General features: G+C 40.4%; 1 protein-coding gene across 4 annotated transcripts in view; it reads left to right on the top strand.

Annotated features, from left to right (window-relative positions):
• DOCK8 (dedicator of cytokinesis 8) overlaps positions 1–19,918 on the top strand; it is a 306,237-nt gene that overhangs the window by 138,699 nt on the left and 147,620 nt on the right. For all 4 annotated transcript variants that reach the window (XM_056806227.1, XM_056806228.1, XM_056806230.1 and 1 more), the window contains 4 exons: positions 1,454–1,613; positions 3,026–3,162; positions 5,290–5,383; positions 8,246–8,411. In XM_056806227.1, coding sequence (XP_056662205.1) covers positions 1,454–1,613; positions 3,026–3,162; positions 5,290–5,383; positions 8,246–8,411 — 557 coding nt within the window. The remainder of the gene's footprint in view (positions 1–1,453; positions 1,614–3,025; positions 3,163–5,289; positions 5,384–8,245; positions 8,412–19,918) is intronic.

Raw genomic sequence — 19,918 nt, 5'->3', positions numbered from 1 at the left:
TTTAAATAAAGGGAAAAGATGCTCAGTCTCTTTAGCATTTATTATAAATGCGAAGGAGGGAAAATAAAATTCACCCATTGCCCAAAGTGGGAAGCCTTTATCCACATCAGCTAAACTCTTTGAAGATATTGACTTTCTGTTTTGTTTTGTTTTGTTTCATTACAACTGCTAAGCAGTAAGGGCTTTCCTCAAAGTTGGCACTTAACGAATGCATTGTTGGATCAATTTTGGATCATGAAGAAATATGAATGGTCTAGTTAGGCAAGGCCTTGCTCCTAGCAACATTGCCCATTGCCCAGTGGCCTTGTTCCATTGATCTGGATGGCCAATATGGTGGCCACAAAATTGACAAAGGGACCCCACTGTAATGAACAGAACCGTTGCACAGCCCTTCCCTTGACAGCATGGGAGAACTTCAGAGCTTCTATGGGAATTGGGAATCAGGAGTATATAAATTCCATTAGCACACCAAACCTAAATTAGCTCTAAAGGTTCAACACCACCAATATCAAGACTCTTTTTAATGTTATTTAAGTAGCTGGTACACATTTTTGAACAAGATTTGCATATTCAGTACATAATAATACTTTTTAAACCAGTTTTGAATTATTTTGAAAATTTCTATTTTTTATCCCATGTGTGGAAGGATCTCCTTGGAAACTTTTATCACTTTAACTAAGGATAGTTATTTATTATGTAACTTCCAGGGGAAAGTTTTGGAAAACAATATGGCTCTGCAATTAGCTGCCTGAATTATTCAAGGTACTGCTATTGCTAACTGCCAAAGTGACCGCCACTATGGATAGATTATAGGATTGTAGATTTAGACCTTGAATGGATATTGGAGGCCATCAAGTCCAAGTTCCCTCATTTAGCAGAAGAGAAAACTAACCCAGAGACCTGCTCAGGGTTACCCAGCTTACAAGTATCTGAGGTAGGATTTGAACCCAAGTCTATCTCATTCTGGGACAGCACAGACCACTGGACTTGAAATCAGGAAGGCTCATTTTCCTGAGTTCTAATCTGGCCTCAGATATTTACTAGATGTATGACCCTGGACAAGTCACTTAACCCTGTTTGCCTCAGTTTCCTCATCTTTCAAATGAGCTGAAAAAGGAATGGCAAACCACTCTATCATTTTTGCCAAGAAATCCCTAAATAGGGTCATGAAGAGTTGGACACTACTTAAAAAATGACTCAACAGCAACTATCTGACTTGAAGTCCAATGCTCTGTCTACCATAGGATGCTGCCAACTTACCAACCTTTCTAAAATTTTTTTCTCCAGCTTTATTTCCTCTTCTCCCTAGATTTCCTAACTCTTTATTTGCTAGTCTTACCTAGTAATGTGGTTTGGAATAGGCAGATAGTTTTGCCTCTGTGATATATAAAATAATGATATGGTATTGACACTGCCTTGCTTCTGATTACATGATTTTTTTTTCTTCTTTTAGAGCAAAGAAAAAGTTGAAAAATTGAAAATTCAAGCTGAATCCTTCTGCCAACGCTTAGGAAAATATCGGATGCCTTTCGCCTGGGCTCCCATAAGTTTAACAAGTTTCCTTAATGTTTCCACCCTTGATAGAGAGATAGCTGATATGGAAACCATGGTTGGTAAGTATTTCAAGTATGATGAAAAACGCATTTTTTCCATTATATGTGCTGTCATCAATGAAGCACCTATAAGATGAGCTTGGTTAATGGGCTAGAGGGACTGAGAGGAAAGGACCCAGAGGAAGGAAAAAGTATTGGACAGAAGTAATTATACCCTTGTCAGAGTCAGATTCAAGAAATTACTTAGAAGACCATTTGCCATTAGTGTTTCCAGGATTGAAGTAAAAGTATAAAAATTTTACAGTGGCCTTTTCATTTAAGTTATGTTTTTCCAAAAGGTTTTTAACTTAAAACCACAGTATATAATTGCCCTCAAAGCAAAGTTATGAAAAAATAAGCATAAACCCTAATACTCTGTGAAACAAAAGAAAGGTCATGAAACATTGTTATGGATGGGCAGAGTTAGCTAAAGAAGGTCTGTCCTTCAGAGAAAACAGTAAAATGTAAAACTCTACCTACTATATCCTCGTTAGGAGTTCCTTAAAAATAAATTTATCTTTTGTTCAGATGCCATGGAAAAAGTGGATTTGTTGAAAGAATATTCAACAATAGCCTCCTGTTCTCTGTTCTATCTTACCCCTCTTTGTCCTATTACCCTAACATTAGCCTCTGGTTTATTAACCTCACAAGTAGGATGAGTAAGGAATTCTTCAGGGGAGTTATTAAACTTTTAAGAATCATACCACTATTACTTCTAATGATTCTTCTGAGTCTCTTATGGTTTCTGTGAAAAGACTCATTCCCATCCTTTTCTTTTTTCATATACCCAACAGCCCAAGCTTCATCTTCTTTCTTTTTTTCTATAATTTTATTTGCCTTTTATCTGTTCTTTTTTTTTAGTTTTATTGATCTCCTTTTTTTTCCTTTTGCACTAGTGATGTCCCAGAATTCCTCTCATTAAACCCTCCCTTGAAATAAAATGTATTTAAGCAAACTAATGAACATACCAGTCCCATCTGACAACTTATGCAACATCATGTTCCCATTATCCCCTCCTCTTTCCCGTTTATCATCCATTCATTCTTTTTTCTTTCATCCATTCTTCCTTCTTTCTCTCTTATCCATTCTTTCTTATTTTCTTTCATCTATTCTATTTTCCATCTTTTCCCCCTTGTCTTTCTTTGAGCAAACTTATCAATCTGCTCTCCTGCAATATATTTAATTGCTTAATAAGAAGGTCAACTTTTTTTTGGACCCTGAAATACATTCCACCATATTTAAACATCAATTTTTATCCAAATTGGCATAATTCAATTTGTAAATGTAAATAGAATTGACAGAACTAATATAAGAAATAAAATCCTTGAAGGATAATAGGATAATCCACTTTCAGTGGCATTTCCAGAATATAGGCTACTGATTTGGTCACTGACATGGGAAAAGATTAATTAAAATAATCATTTTCATTCTAGGAAAAGGTTCTGTGGGTGAGAGGAGAACACTGTCCCAGTCTAGAAGACTTTCTGAGAAAAGCTTAAACTTAGAAGACAACTATATAGGATCCAACTTCAAAACTACAACAATGACTGTAAACAGCTTTTTCAAACAGGTACTTTGTGCTTTTCTTTTACTTTGGACTTTCTAGGGCATTAATACAGTTACCACCTTGCTAGTATCTGTTGCAAAAACAACAACAACAAAAAGGAGGAGGAAAGATTTCACCTTTCTCCTAGAAAGGGGAAACAAGTATGTTCTTATGATGCTCACAGATGAAGGGACCTTAAAAGACTGTCTAGTATCATCCCATTCTCTTACAGATGAGGAAACTGAGACCCTAAAATGTGTCTCACCCAAGATCATACAGGTAATAGGTGGCAAATTTAAAATTTTAACTCAGGTTCTTCGATTTCAAGTTCAGTGGTCAATCCAGTTCACTGAACTGCCTTCCATGCAGATTCTTGGGATATTAATAATTGTAAGCTCTTTGAAAGCAGGGATTGTTTCCCCAATATCTAGCACAGTCAGCACTAATTAAATCCTCATTGTCTAAGAATTATTTCTGATATGCCGCATTCCCTCTCCAAATACAATATAAGTTCTTTAAGGGCAGAGACCATGTTTTTAAATTTTGTTTTTATGTCTCTAGCACCTAGCTAGTTCCTGGCCCATAGTAGGTACCTAATAAATATTTGTTAAATTGAACTGAGTTCCATTAATTGAGAGGATTAATATTGGCAGTGATATAAGTCCTTTACAAGGCACTTACTTTAATTCATTTTGTCATCTGGGTAATATCTGTATTAAGAGTTTACTAGAAAAATACAGTATTCACCAAGAAACTCACATTATTTGTTTAAATCCTATCTTCTGTCTTAGAATTGACACTGAGTATAGGTTCCAAGGCAGAAGAGTGGTAAGGGCTAGTCAGTGAGGGTTAAGAAGTTTCTGAGGTCACATTCAAACACAGGACCTCCCATCTCCAGGCCTGGTTTTCTATCTACAGAGCCACCTCGTTGCCCCTGAAAGTAACATTTTTAAAGTCACAAAGAAGACAAACATAATTTAGTTTTGTTTTCACAAGATGTGCTATTTTCTAGGAAACCGTTATGAAGGACCTCAGTATATTAGGAACTGTTTTCAAACCCTTACTCAGAAATATCTCTGAGACCTAAGACAGGCAAATGGAGTTAAGTGACTTGCCCAGGATCACAGCGAGGAAGGGTTTTAGGCAATATTTGAACCCTGATCCTCTGGATTCCAGGTTGGGTACTTTATCCACTGGGCCACTTAGCTGCCCCCATACAAAGCTTCTAATGGAGGGCAATTTAAATGGTGAGATTTGGAAGCCATTATACATGCACAAGAAACAAAGGGAGGCAGTTTAGTACAGTGAAATGGGTTCTGGATTTAGAATCAAAGGAACTGGGTTCAAATTCCAAATAATCCTCTTATTGTGCATGTGACCTTGGGCAAGTCACTCTCTGGATCCCTGTTCTTCATCTGTAAAATAAGATTGGACTAGATGGCTTCCAGGGTCAATATCAGCTCAAAATCTATTATCCTATGATGGGGGACTATTTAGTCTAGAGAAGACTGAGGTAAGGTGAGATAGCTGAGAGCCATTTACAAATATCTGAAGGACTATCATGCTGAAGAGGAAATTGTGACCCGGCAGACCTAGCAGCTATGGCTAAAAATTATAGGAAAAGAGACTGTGACTTGATTTAAATAATAAGCCTTTTTTGTTTGTTTAAACCTTACCTTCCGTCTTGGAATCAATACTGTATATTGGTTCTAAGGCAGAAGAGTGGTAAGGGCTAGGCAACGGGGGTTAATTGACTTGCTCAGAGTCATGCATCTAGGAAGTATCTGAGGTCAAATTTGAACCCAGGACCTCCCTTCTCTAGGTCTGGCTCTCAAGTCACTGAGCTACCCAGCTGCCCCCAGAATAAGCCTTTTAATAGGCAGAATTGTCTAAAAGTCGGGTACTGTCTATATCAAAACAGAATGAGCTCTTTGCCAATGAATGACTTTAGACGGCCATGCACCCGGACAGTAGAGAAGGAAACGTGGGTGCCCGCGTGAAGTCAGGGGCCCTGCAGCTTCTTTCTGCCTCCGAGTTCTGGGATTCTTGGGCTTCTAAAAGGCATTTTGAAAACTATCCAAGGATAAAAAAGGTCAGATTCTGAGGCAAACCAAAGAGTTGACTCTGAGTAAGTGCCTTTTCTCTCGCCAGGAAGGAGACCGTCTTAGTGATGAAGACTTACTGAAATTCCTAGCTGACTACAAGAGATCTTCCTCCCTCCAGAGAAGAGTGAAGTCCATACCAGGTATGGGTGGGACGCCTTTACTCTCTGCAAAGTCACCATGGCTAAAAACAGTGGTGATTTGAATCCTATATGAATCCACATTATTTATTTATTTATTTTAAACCCTCCCCTTCCGCCTTGGGATCCGTACTGGGGCTTGGCTCCACGGCGGAAGAGCGGTCAGGGCTGGGCCATAAGGGTGAGGTGGCGCCGGGCTCTCCACGCTCGGAGCCTCCACTCCCACCCCCTCGACAGTCATTCTTACCCAGGCTTAGATATCGTTAAGGAAATGATGACCCAGCGCCCCTTCTCCGTCCTCCGAGGAGTTTCCTAGACAGCGAGAGCCTGAGCTGATGGCCAGGGATGCCCCGAGTCGGTATCGATACAGGGTGGCTGCGTTTAGCTGGGCGTCTCATCCAGTCAGAAACGGAGGAGGCTTCTGCGTTTGGGAAATCTGGGAGTCAAAAGAGATGGAGCGCCGCTGGACCTGGGGTCAGGGAGACTCCTCCATGCTCCATCCCGGCGACCCTGGGCAAACCACGTCTCCGTTGGCCTCAGTTTCCTCATTTGCCGAAGGTGCTGGAAAAGGAAATGGCCGACCGCTCACCAGGGTCTTTGCAGTGAAAACCTCAGTTAGGGTCATGAAGAGTCAGACATGACTCAAAAGACTGAAAAAATGGCTGAACGCTCACATAAATGAATAAGTCAGGGCCCTGGAAAAGTACAAGTCGTGGTCCTTAGATAGGTGACCAACTAGTTTTTAAGTCTTTCTTAGAAGAGTCAAACAGAAGAGCAGCTGGTTGGCCCTGTGGATTGAGAGCAAGACCTAGAGATAGGAGGGTTCTGGGTTCAAATGTGACCTGACACTTCCTGGCTGTGTGACCCTGGGCAAGTCACTCAACCCCCATTGCCTAGCTCATACCACTCTTCTGCCTTAGATCCAATACATAGTATGGATTCTAAGGTGGAAGGTAAGGGCTAAAAAAGGAAAAAAAAAGAATAAGCAAACAGAGCTAGAAAGGTATTTCCCCCCTGTCTGCTCAGTTCTCCTGTTACTTTCCTCATTTTTATAACTACTTAGCAGGATGGCCTAGTAGGGTATCAGCCTTGGCTTCCCAAAGAACTGGATTCAAATGTAACCATTAATATTCAATTTGTGCTAGTGTCTGAGGCTTAGTTTCTGAGTTAGAAAATGGGGACATTGATAATAGGAGTAGTATCTCTTGGACAAGATTCCTGTGAACAATAAGTTAACATATATAATATACTTTAGAAACTTTGCAGTGTTATACACTTGCCAGATATAACCATATTGTGTCTTCATAGGCAGCTAGGTGGCTCAGTGGATAGAAGGTTCAAATCAGAAAGACGGAAAGACCTGAGTTCAAACTCAGCCTCAGACATTTACTAGCTGTGTGACTCTGGGCAAGCCACTTCAAACTGTTTGCTTCAGTTGCCTCATCTGTCAGATGAGCTGGAGAGGGAAATGGCAAACCACTCCAGTATCTCTGCCAAGAAAACCTCAGCATCACTAGGAATAGGCCAACACGTAAAGATAACTGAACCTCATCATATCATGGCGGTTGGGTTCCTGGGACGGGTAGGGGTGGGGGGTTGTGGGGGGGCGGTTTTTAATATTGTTTTCTTTTCTTTTTTTCCTTCTTCTAATACTTTTATTTTCTTGTCCTTTCCTTTTTATTTTCTTTTCCTTTCCTTCCTTCTTTCCTTCCTTGCTCTCTCTTTCTTTCTATCTCTCTCTCTTTCATTTGTTCTTTCTTTCTCTTTTTTCCTTCCTTCCTCCCTCCTTCTCTTCCTTCTTCCTTCTTTCCTTCTTTCCTTCTTTCCTTCTTTCCTTCCTTCCTTCCTTCCTTCCTTCCTTCCTTCCTTCCTTCCTTCCTTCCTTCCTTCCTTCCTTCCTTCCTTCCTTCCTTCCTTCCTTCCTTCCTTCCTTCCTTCCTTCCTTCCTTCCTTCCTTCCTCCCTCCCTCCCTTCCTTCCTTCCTCCCTCCCTCCCTCCCTCCCTCCCTCTTTCCTTCCTTCCTACTTCCTTCCTTCCTCCCTTCCTCCCTCCCTCCCTCTCTCCCTTCCTTCCTTCCTTCCTTCCTTCCTTCCTTCCTTCCTTCCTTCCTTCCTTCCTTCCTTCCTTCCTTCCTTCCTTCCTTCCTTCCTTCCTTCCTTCCTTCCTTCCTTCCTTCCTTCCTTCTTTCCTTCTTTCCTTCCTTCCTTCCTTTCTTTCTTTCTTTCTTTCTTTCTTTCTTTCTTTCTTTCTTTCTTTCTTTCTTTCTTTCTTTCTTTCTTTCTTTCTTTCTTTCTTTCTTTCTTTCTTTCTTTCTTTCTTTCTTTCTTTCTTTCTTTCTTTCTTTCTTTCTTTCTTCCTTCCTTCCTTCCTTCCTTTCTTTCTTTCTTTCTTCCTTCCTTTCTCTTTCTTTCTCTCTTTCCCTCTCTTTCTTTCTTCCTTTCTCTCTTTCTTCCCTTCCCCCCTCCCTCCCTCCATCCCTTTCTCTCTCCCTTTCCTTTCCTTTCCTTTCCTTTCCTTTCCTTTCCTTTCCTTTCCTTTCCTTTCCTTTCCTTTCCTTTCCTTTCCTTTCCTTTCCTTTCCTTTCCTTTCCTTTCCTTTCCTTTCCTTTCCTTTCCTTTCCTTTCCTTTCCTTTCCTTTCCTTTTCCTTTTCCTTTTCCTTTTCCTTTTCCTCTCCTCTCCTCTCCTCTCCTCTCCTCTCCTCTCCTCTCCTCTCCTCTCCTCTCGTCTCGTCTCGTCTCGTCTTGTCTCGTCTCCTCTCCTCTCCTCTCCTCTCCTCTCCTCTCCTCTCCTCTCCTCTCCTTTACTTTCCTCTCCTTTACTTTCCTTCTCCCTTTCTTTCTTCCTTTCTCTCTTTCTTTCTGTAGGTTTACTTAGACTAGAAATCTCCCCAGCCCCAGAGGTACTGAATGCCTGCTGTCTGACCCCAGAGCTGTTACCTGTGAAACCATTTCCTGAAAATCGGACCCGACCACATAAAGAGATTCTGGAATTCCCAATTAAAGAAGTGTATGTCCCTCACACTGTCTACAGGTAAGATAAATTCACGATCACTAAAAATGATACTTTGAATTTTTCATAATTCATAGATAACTATGGTTTTTTAAGGTCTCCTTCATCCTCCAAACATCAATGATCATTCTGCTTGAACTAACGTATCTCTCTAATACCTTTGTTGAACCATCCACTTTATTACTTTGCTGAGCCATTTACTACCCTTGCCCCGCCCCCCTTTGGTGGTATGGATGGCTGTACTCTCTTCATTATATGAGATAATTTCCCATAATCTTCCTTTCCTCTATCCTCATCCTTGGACTTTGTGCCCAAGCTATGTTTTTCTCTCAAGCCTTAATTATTGATATTTTGGAGTCTTTTCTCCTGAGTTTCTTTCTTTTCCATTAATTAGTTTGTGTGTTTAGTACATTAAAATGCCTACTTCCTATCCTCCCTCCCTTCTCCCAATTGGAGAAGGCAACATTTGACAAAAAGATAGATAGAGAGATAGATAGATAGATAGATAGATAGATAGATAGATAGATAGATAGATAGATGTGTGTGTGGAGAGAGAGAGAGAGAGAGAGAGAGAGAGAGAGAGAGAGAGAGAGAGAGAGAGAGAGAGAGATGGAAGGATGGATGAATGGATGGACAGATAGAAAGATAAGTAGATAATTATGTCCTGCTCGTTTCTATTTATCATTTCTTCCTCTGGAGGTTGTCATAAACAATTCATTCTTCAAAAACTATTTTTGTTGCTATATATAATGCTTTTTTTTGGTTCTGGCTATTTCACTCTTCATAATTTCATGTAGATATTTCCATGTTTTTCTAAAATTAACCCTTTAGTCATTTCTTCCATCATAGAATTCCATCACAATCATATGCCACAACTTATTTAGCCATTCTCTGAGTTTCTGTCTTGAGATCTCTGCTACCATAATAGCTGATTATGGCAAGGTTCTTTTTTGAGGGCTTTGCCTATTCTTCCAGACTACTTCTTGACTTTGGCCTTCATGTTAGTGCTGGGCTCTATGGCCCTTCAGAAGAGAAAGTCTGGGCCAGTCCTGTTGCTGCTTTCTTGGGGTACTGAGTATTGTGTTATTCTAGGATTTAGGGGATAGGTTGAGGACCTTCTGCTTCCAAAGGTGTCTGATCACTGCCCTCTGTGGTCTCTGCAAGTTTCTGGCCTGGATCTGCATCTGAGCAAGAGCAGACTGCTGCTAGACTTGGCCCCTAAGTGGGAAAGTTCTGTTGGTCCACAAGAACCAAACTGGAGACTCTCCAAAGAAAGTACTTCAGCAATATATATGCCTCTATTAATGTAACTAGTAATTCTGGTGATAATGATTAGCCAGGCTGATCCTTAGACACAGTCTGACAATAGCCCTGTACTCGGAGCTTCTCCATTTTCATAGGACTTGATATGGCTTACGTTCCACTGACAGGACTCCAGAGACCTCAGAATCACCACCACCTCATATGGGGTAGGAAGCCAGTGAAGGCACAACATTTTAAAGAAAATTAATTGTACTAATAAATAGTAATAGTAGTAGTTAGTGAAGGTAGGACATTTTAGAGAAAATAAAGAACATAAGTATGTTATAGTAGGGGGCACTGAGTGGCACATACAGTAGATAGAAAGTCAGACCCAGAGACAGAAAGTCCTGGGTTCAAATATGACCTCAGATACTTCCTAACTGTGTGACCCTGGGCAAGTCACTTAACCTTTATTGCTTAGCCCTTACCAGTCTTCTGCCTTGCAACCGATACATGGTATTGATTCTAAGATAGAAGGTAAGGGTTTAAAAATATATATGATAGGGGGCAGTTAGGTGGCTCAGTGGAAAGAAAATGAGATCTAAAGATAAGAGGTTCTGGGTTCAGAGGTCTAGCCTCAGACAATTCCTAGCTGTGTGATCCTGGGCAAGTCACTTAACCCCCATTGCCTAGCCTTTACTGCGCTTCTGCCTTAGAACTAATATACAGTATTGATTCTAAGTCAAAAGGTCAGGGTTCAAAATATATATCTATATATCTATATAATATTATTGTAGGACTACTAGTAATAGAAGTAATAGTAGTAGTAGTTAGTGGAGGCAGGCAGGACATTTTAGAGAAAGTGAAGAACATCAATATGATATAGTAGTAATAGTAGCAGTAGTAGCAGCAGCAGCTAGCATTTATAGAATACTATATATTAAAATGATATATACTCTATTCTAGTAGTGATATACATATATAATTAAGTATATTTACAGTTTACAAAGTACTTTACAAATATTACCTAATTTTATCTTCGCAACAACCCTGGGGGGTAGACACTATTATTATCCTCATTTAACAAATGAGGAAACTCGGGTAAGTAGCAGTGAAGTGACTCCCCCAGGATCACACAGCTAAGTAAATGTTTGAGGGCACATTTGAGCTCAGATCTTCTGACTCCAAGCCTAGCACTCTAGTGAACCACCTAGCTGCCTAGTAGGAAGGCACTGTAATTAGAGGCTAAAGACCTGGGTCCAAGTCCCCGCTTTCTAACTCACAGCAGCCATCAGTGTGTCTTAAACATAGTAGAGCCTTTAGTGCAGGTATATCTGTTCGACTAGTGAACTGAACCTAATGCATTTCCCTCCTTTTACTGCTGAGACAGCTGAATCCCTGAGAGGTTAAATAGCTTCAGAGGATCGCAGGTCTGCAGTCTGACAGAGCTAGAAGGGACCTTGGAGTCCATCTCATCTGCCTCCCAAGAACCCTGAGAGCCTGCCTTGCACCCAATGAGGGCTGGCTGCTTTGCTGTCCCTCTGGGATGGGGCCTCAGCAGCACAACCCATCCAGCTTTTTTTCCTTTAAGCTGTTGCCTTCTACTGTCTGAATCCACTGGCCATGCCAATTCTCTGGCTAGGATCTCTGTACATTATAAATTCAGAAGAAACAGAATACTCCTATCTTCCACTCCCTAGAAAGACTTGAAAGAAGGTAGGTATTTCCTTAGGAAGGTAGATCTTGAGCTGGAAGGGACCCTCTAGATGTTGTCTCATTCAACCTCTTATTGGACAGATGAGGAAACTGATACCAAAAGAGATTAAGTGACTTTCCTAGAGTCAGAAAGATGTTGTCTTAGAAGTAGAATTTGTACTCGGGTCCCTGACTCCACACTCAATGATCTTTCTATTGTATCATGCAGCTTTGCCCAAGCTAGGATTGGAACTCAAGTCCTATTGATTCGAAAATCCCTCCATCTTTCCTCTGCCCCACACTGGCTCCATGTTTTTTCAGGAGGCTATGGCTCTCTCTGTTTGCAAAGTCTCATCCTGTAATGGAACTCATGCATGTGGTGTTGGAATAGATTTGCACAAAAATGAATTTTGTAGCTCTCCAAATCCGCCTCAGCATTTCATTACCCACAGAAGGCGTTTATTGCTCTGTCTACTCCTTTGCAATGAACATTATCCCTTAATTATATCCCAGTCATTCTCAGAGTACATTAGTAAGAACTGAATGATCCCCCAATGTAGGAGTGCCAAGGAGGACAAGTCTGAGCAGAGCATTTTTTGCTTGCTTGGTAATGTAAGGTCAAGAGCTGCAGATACCAAGGGAATGTGCTGTGTTCTCCAGGAATGCCAGAGTGCTACTAAGCACCAGAAGACAAGCTATGAAACTTGGGGTTTTACTGCCTGAAAAATTTGTGGGGATGTGAAGTTGGGGTGGTCACCCTCGTGGAGGAGGCAACTTATTCCCCAGAATGGTTGGCTTGAACACCAAAGCCCATGGGTCCTAGGGAAGAAGGGAGAAGGTGGTCCTAGGAGAAGGACACTGCACGACTACTGAAGGATCACAAGATGCTGAGAGAAGGAATTGTAATGGTAGCTGTCCTTGGTGCTCAGGAGTGAAGTCCCTCCTCACACCTTCCTAGCAGTTTCAGCTGCTGCTGAGAGCAATCTTTTTTTCTTGGGGGTGGGGGGGACCCTTGATTGTATTCCCCTCTCTCAACTCCAAGTCTTTGATATGTGAAAGAAATAGAACTACAGTGGACTCAATTCTTTGGTTCATTTTTTAATCATAACAACTGCCATTTAGAGAACACTTTTAAGGTTATAAAAAAAGCTTTATTTATGTTATTTCATTTGTTTCTCCCAACTATCTCATGAGGTAGCTAACATAAGTTGTATCAGCTGGATTTTACAGATTCAGAAACTGATGTGGAGGAGCCAGGGAGGCATAGGTCCACACAGTAAGCATCAGATGGCATTCACACCCAGATTTCGCCTTACTCCAAGTTCAGCCCTCTTTCCATTAGACCATATTGTCACTGGAGTGATGGGACCTGGAGTCAGGGAGACTACTCATCTTCCTGCGTTCAAATCTGGCCTGAGACACGTAGCTGTGTGACCCCTGGTAAGTCACTTAACCCTGTTTGCCTCAGTTTCCTCATCTGTAAAATGAGCTGTAGAAGGAAATGGCAAACCACTTTGCCAAGAATGCTAAAGGGGGTCCATGCAGAGTCAGACATAAATGAAACAATGGAACAGCAACATATTGTCCTTAAGTGCTTTGTGGCTTCTTTGACTAGATGTTGTTGTTTTTTTTGTGATTAGATAATATTAACAGGGACACATGTATGATAAGGAAAGGATACAGACTAGACAAAGTGGGCTTTGAGATAACTTCCAAGTGCTGTATCAAAATGTAGGAAATATCCAAAGGATTAGTGTAAAAACATGGAAGAGAATCCCATGAAAAGGACAAATTGGGGTATGGGTTGTCATCCACATCTATGCTAGTCAGCCAACATTTATTAAGCTCTTACCATGTGCCAGGCACTTTGCCAATGACTAGGAATACAAAGATGGGCAAAACATGGTCCCTTTCTGAAGGAGCTCACAGTCTTACAAGGGAGATCATGTACAAACAACTATGTACAAAGAATGTATAGATATATAGATAGGATATAGAAATAGAAGGCAGCTAGATGGCTCAATAGATAGAGAACCAGGCCTGGAAATGAGAGATCCTGAGTTCAAATCTAACCTCAGACACTTCCTAGTTAGGTGATCCTGGGCAATCCTTGAATCTTTTCTATCTTAGAATTGATACTAACCCCTGCCCCCAGGTATTCTCCATTCCCCCAGTCCCCTTTTCAGATTCTTTTTGTGTACTATATTTCCCCATTAAATTGTAAGCTCTTTAATGGCAAAAAAAAAGAATTGATACTAAGATGGAAGGTAAGGATTTTAAAAGAATAACAGAGGCAAGCATAGCTAGTAAGTATCTGAGGTCAGATTTGAATTCAGGAAGATGGCTCTGATTATAGAATTTCTAACATCATCAAAAATATAATTAAGGGGACCTCCTGTGCCCTGAATTCAGTTCTACCAATTGTCTACTTCATAAATTCAGTCCCCCTTTGAGCTAACCTTAATATAGGAAAAACCCAAATTAAAAAAAACACATACATTAAATTCTTTGTTTTAGAAAATAATTCTTTATTTGTCAGAGTCCACCAAAGAATTCCTTAAAAGGCATTTGCCTTTCTTTACTTAACTAAGTTTACAAAAATATTATTTATACTATTTTTTACACAAAGATACATATGAATGCATGTGCTAACAGTCAGATTGACATTTGTCCCCCATGTTTCTGGTGTGACACCTCTTCACTAGTTTTTTTAGTAAACTAGTTTTCTTCCCGGTTGAAGAACTGCTAGTAAGTCTTCTTGAAGAGAGCTAATGCTTCTGTTCCTGAGCAGAGATGATCTTAATTAGTTATCCTTCTAGAGTTCTAAAACCATTGGGGCTTTAAAGCTGAGAGAATTGAGGCATCGGTGTCAGAGTCTCTTGGCTTGGTGGCTATCCTTGAGAGGATTGGATCTAGGGAAAATTGCCAAGTAGTCAAAGTTTGTTCTCATGTCTTTCCCAACTCGACCCCTACCCCTCAACAAGACTGTTTTTGTTCCTTATCTCTCTGGCCCATTCTGTCTCCTATCCTAATCAATTCCCCATCCATTCAGGAACCCTAACCTCTATCTTAACTTGCTCTCACTGATAGGAAAGAATCTCCTATCAAATTATTTAGACTCCCCCACTGACTTTTAAGCCAATATTTTTGTAATTTGTAATTACTTTTTGTATAAAAGTAAAGTATTACTTTTCCCAGAGTTGTTTGAATTTTTTAAGCCTGAACCAGAATTTTGGAGTGAAAGATCTTGTTTCCTCCCTCCACCAGTGCCTCTTCCTCCCCCATTAAATATATTTCTAGCTTCATAAAGATATTTGGGTAGTCAGGGGGAGCTTTCCAAGACACTAACAGTCATACCATCAGCCTAAAGAGTAATGTTTTTTCCAAATGAGGAAGCCAGCTCTTGGTACCAGGAATTCTAATTACAAATGTTGCCCTCCTCCTTCCCTCCTTCCCCACTGTGCCCCAGAGGGCAGATAGAGTGAGTTGGAGAGCTCAAGCCTCCACCCTTTGTTGGCTAGAGAAGAGGATTGAAGAAAACACCCACCCTCCAAAGAATCATTTGTTACTCAAGTGTGCATTTATTAAGCACTAGTGACACAAAGACAAAAACAAAACACTCTCTGCCCTCCAGAAGGGCACCTATGTTGCATTATTATTATTATTATATACAAAGAAATTTTGAGAGGAAAAATATAGGAGAGGGGATCAGGTAAGGGGGGAATAGCTTTATACTAGGTAACTCTTGGACTAGCATTGAAGGAATTAGGGATTCTGAGAGATGAAGGTGAGAAAGGAGTGTGTTCCAAGCATTGGGGATAGCCAGTGCAAGATTAGTAATGAAATATCACCTTTTAGGAAACATTAAAAAGACCAATTTGGATGCACCATAGCATGAGTAAAGTGGAGTAATCTAGGAGAAGACTGGAAAGGTCATTTGGAGTCTGGTTGGGAAGAGTTTTGAATGCCAAAGCGAACAGCTTCTATTTGAACCTAGCAGCAATAGGGAGTCACTGAAGTTTATTGAGTTGGAGTGACCCAGTCGATCCTACACTTTGGGAAAATCACTGGCAATTCTGTGGAGAAAGAATTAAAGTCTTTCACCTCAAGGGGTGATTGCACTCCAAAGAACCACTCCCATCAGTATGAATTACAGAGGTGGATGCTTCAGTCTTGGGGAAGTAGGAGAAACAGAGGAAAGGTAGATGCTCCCTTAAACAACAGCATGAAAGCAAGGAACAAAGAGAAGAGTGGTCCAGACCAGCTAAGGAAATTCATTTAGACCCAGAAGAGTATCAAAGGCTGCGAATGACCTGTCTTTGCTCCATGCCACAGATGAAGTAAATCTGGTTATTTCTTTCCATAGGTTTAAGTAAATTGTACTGATTCTCTCAAGAACCCTTTGTTCAAAGCATGCCTTGGCTCTTTTCCCATTTGGTAGTTTTGTTTTATATGCTGGGTTCTAAAAGTGGTAATGAAGACTCCAGCTGCTTTACTGTTAAAGGGAGAATAAGAGCCTCGTCATTTGTAGGCAGCTCCAGTGCAACCTTCAAAGCTGATTTTATCCTTCTGCTGATGGGAGCGTGCATGGAGATCACAAGAGCTAATATTATAATGAGGTTGTAAAGCAGGTTGCCATCCCTTTAACTGGCGATTGCGTTAGTGAAAGCCACATAAAATGCATTTTCATCTCTCATCCAAAGCCCATGGAGCCTCTGAGGTCTTGTTTATCTAATTATCAAACTCACTTGCAGAGGACTGGGCTTGCTGGGAACAAGCATATCAGCTGAAACATGACTTCTTTGATGGATAATTAACTGCTTTCCAGGCCTCCTACTCAGCTAATGTTCTTGGACTCTCTGTCTCTATTCTTCCAGTTGGCCCAGTGTCTGGCCTGATGGTAAAGGACCTCCCCAGGCCATAGCTGTATCCCAGCAACCACAATTTGACCCATGCCTTGCAGAGACAAGCAGGATATGAATATTAGCCGAGTTGCTCTGGAATCACTCTGAGTGAGCAATGATAGCTGGGAAACATATTGATTGAGAAATGGAAATAAACCAGAAGATCTCATGGTGGACACAAACTTTTGGGGAAGATCAGGATGAGAAAATTCAAAGTAATTATTTTAAAGAAAATTCATTCTCTACAAGAGCCAGAATTAATTAGCCTAGAGATTTGAATTATTGTGCTAAATCCCAGCTTTGTCTTTGTCTAAAGAGTGAATTGTCCCATGACCTAGAGCAGGAGTTACCAATTTAAAGTCAATGAACTTGGTTTGTTTTTTAAATATTTTGATGATCAAATTTGTTCCCAAACACGTTTTATTATTTACTTATTTGAACAGTGATTGAATTTCAATATAATTTGTTTCCTTTGTAATTTATGCATGTAAAAAATTATTCTCAGAAGAGGGCTTCACCAGCCTATCCAAGAGATCCATAACACAAAAAAGGGAGAACCCTCAAACTAGGAGAAGAGCTTCAAGCATCCTGATGCTTCCTTCTCCCTGCTTTTGAGGAAAGGAGTTTTTTTGACTGCTCCCAGACAGTTTGTCTCTGAAATACGTGGACAGGCATCACATTTGTCCAAGGAAACCCCTGCTGCTCATGGCTTTCTACCCACCTTTGCAGATCTGAGGTTCAGAACTGATATTCTGCTATATTCATTTGTTTGGAGAAGCACCCCCAGGACCCTTAACTCAAAGTGAGATGGGTTGAACAAAGACCAGCAATTTGGTTGCATAGAACCTACTCCAGCAAAAGATGAATTTCATCCTTGCATACAATGCTTTCTCTGGCAGATTTCTGATTTAGGCGATGAAATCTATGAACTGGCTCCTTGAAGAATTAGTATGCTTGGAATGGGCTAGTAACTTTGGTCTTCCCTAACTTTTAAGGATTTATTTATGCAACTGTTCTAATAGGGGCCCTTTGACAATTAAGATTTTTTAGAATTAATTTTAAAAGCAATAGTAGAAGCATATATATTTTTATTTAGCTAGATTCAGCAACAGCCATGTAAGAACATCCATGTGATAAACACTAATTTGCTAAACACTAGTAGATTTTAGACCACCAGAAGAGCTTCCCATTTGTCTAAAATCACAAAATCTTTAGGGTTGGGACCCAGGCAAGTCAGTTAGCAAGTATTCATTAAGTACCTACTATGTGCCCTCAGGCACTGTGCTAAGTGTTGATAATACAAAGAAAGATGAAACAGTTCCTAATCTGAAGGTCAAGATTGAACACTTTTATAGGGCTAACAGCATGTAGATAACCAGGTAAATATAAGTATAACATTCATACATAGTAGATGAAAAGTCAGTTAAGAAGAGGAGGCCCTTGTAGCTTGAGAAGACTGGGAAAGGTTTTCTAAAGAGAGTAAGATTTGAGCCAAAGCTTGAATGAAGCAAAGAAAATCAATGCAGCAAATATTCACAATCTGACTTGACCTGGCAAACTAGATCTTCAGAGAGCAGCAGAATGGCTACTTTATCTCCTTTCAAAATTTAGGGCATCCTGGAGGACTTGGGTGTGATTTTCTAATTTTTCAAATCATGAGCCCCCACCAGTGTGTTTCCCCCATGATTATCCATTGTTATAAATTATAAAATAATTTAGACTTATTTGGGAATATTTATTAGGGCAGTATAATAAGGAAAGTTGGTACAAACCTTGAAAAGTTGTTCTTCCACTAGTTCATATCAAATTCATAGGAAAATAATACAAATAACTAACACTTATATAGTGCTTTAAGATTTTCAAAGCACTTTAAATATATAGTCTCAATTTATCCTCCTAATAACCCTTGGAAATAGGTGATGTTATTATCCCCACCTTCTAGATGAGGAAATTGAGATAAATGGAAGTTTAGTTATTTCTCCAGTGTCACCTATCTATTTCTGAAGGTGAGTTTGAAAGGAGAGGAGGAGGAAACAAAGAAAGAAAGGAAAGAAGGAGAAAGAAAGATGACATAATGATGATTTAAACTCAGAGAGCATATGTGCAAGGAGGTAACTCCCAACTCCTTGGAAGTCTTTTTCTGGAGCCATCAAGATATTCCCAATAGGTATGGTGTAGCTTTTTCTGCTAAATTCTTTGTAGAGTCTTTCTTTATTAGATCCAGTTTTTTCCTTAGTACCCAGTCCAGACACTTCTACCATTGAGTGATGTCCAAAAGATGCTGTTAGGATGCCAAATGAGAACTTCTAATCCGTAAAGATTGGGAAACAGTGGGGCTGAGGTATCCTCCTCCCCACTGTATGCCGCCCCCCCCCCCCCAAGCAATTCCTTCTCAGGAACTTGAGTGGAGACTTCCACAATTAGACTGCTATACACTCAAATCTTTTATTTTAATTGAGCCTCACAAAGTATGACTAAGTCTGTCAACTAATCTGAACAGACTTCCTATCCCACCTACTTGAAATGTCATTAATTGATAGATGGCGTCAACCAAGGTGCCCATGGCTCACCCACATTTAGTTCCTACTTCTGTTTGATTGGTTCAGTTGAGGTACGTTATCACCTGATAAAGGTGTCAGGACTAAGTGGGATGAGTTAATTGACTGACTCAGTTGACCCTCTCCCTTATGCAGAGAGGAGAAGGAAGAGCATTCCAAGGATGGGGAATAGCAAATTTAAAGACATGGAGATGGGAGGTGGAAATTTACATGCGATGAACAGATAAAATTTGACCAGTGTAACCATATTGTACTATAGAGAGAGCACAGCAAAGCTCATGGGGTCAGGAAAAGTAGGAAGACACCAGATTGTGAAAAACTTTAAATGCTAAACAGAAGACTTTGTATTTGATACCATACATATCTGGGAACCACTGGATTGGGTGGGGGTGGGGATGAAAGGGGGGTTGGGGAATGACATAATTAGGTTTGCTTTAGGAAAATCACTTTGGCAGCTAAATGGAGGGAGGTGTGGAATAGGGAGATTTGAGCCAAGGAGACTCAATCAGAACACTTTTATGATTGTCCAGAGGAGAGGTGCTGAGAGCCTTAACTAGATTGTTGACTGTGTGAGTAGAGAGAATGGGATGTATACAAGAGACGTTGTGAAAGGAGAAATAAGAAAACTTGGCAATAGACCAGATGTGGGGGTTAAGAATGAGTAGTAATAGATCACACCATGGTTGTGAGCCTGGGTGAGTAGGAAAACTATAGTGCTCCCAACTGCAGTAGGGAATATTTAATGAAGGAAATTTGTGGGAGTGCATTTGGGGGGAGATAATGAATTCTGTTTTAGACCTGTTGAAATGCTTAAGAGACAGCCCATGTACAAAAGACAGTTTATGGGGCAAATAGGAAGCACAGTGGATAGCGCCCCAGACCTGGAGGCAGGAAGACCTGGGTTCAAATTTGGCCACAGACACTTCCTAGCTGTGTAGCCCTGAGCAAGTCACTTAACTCCATTTGCCTAGTCTTTGCCCTTCTGACCTAGAGTTGTTACTAGACAGAAGGTAAGAGTTTTAAAAAATAAAGGCAGTTTGGAATGGGATTATAGTTTAAGAGAAAGACTAGGCTTAGATGTAGATCTAGGAGATACATATCATCTCCCTAGAGATGACAATTAAACCAG

Source organism: Monodelphis domestica, chromosome 7 (genome assembly GCF_027887165.1).
Source record: "Monodelphis domestica isolate mMonDom1 chromosome 7, mMonDom1.pri, whole genome shotgun sequence".
Classification (NCBI taxonomy): Eukaryota; Metazoa; Chordata; class Mammalia; order Didelphimorphia; family Didelphidae; genus Monodelphis; species Monodelphis domestica.
This window is presented reverse-complemented; position numbering and strand designations above follow the sequence as displayed.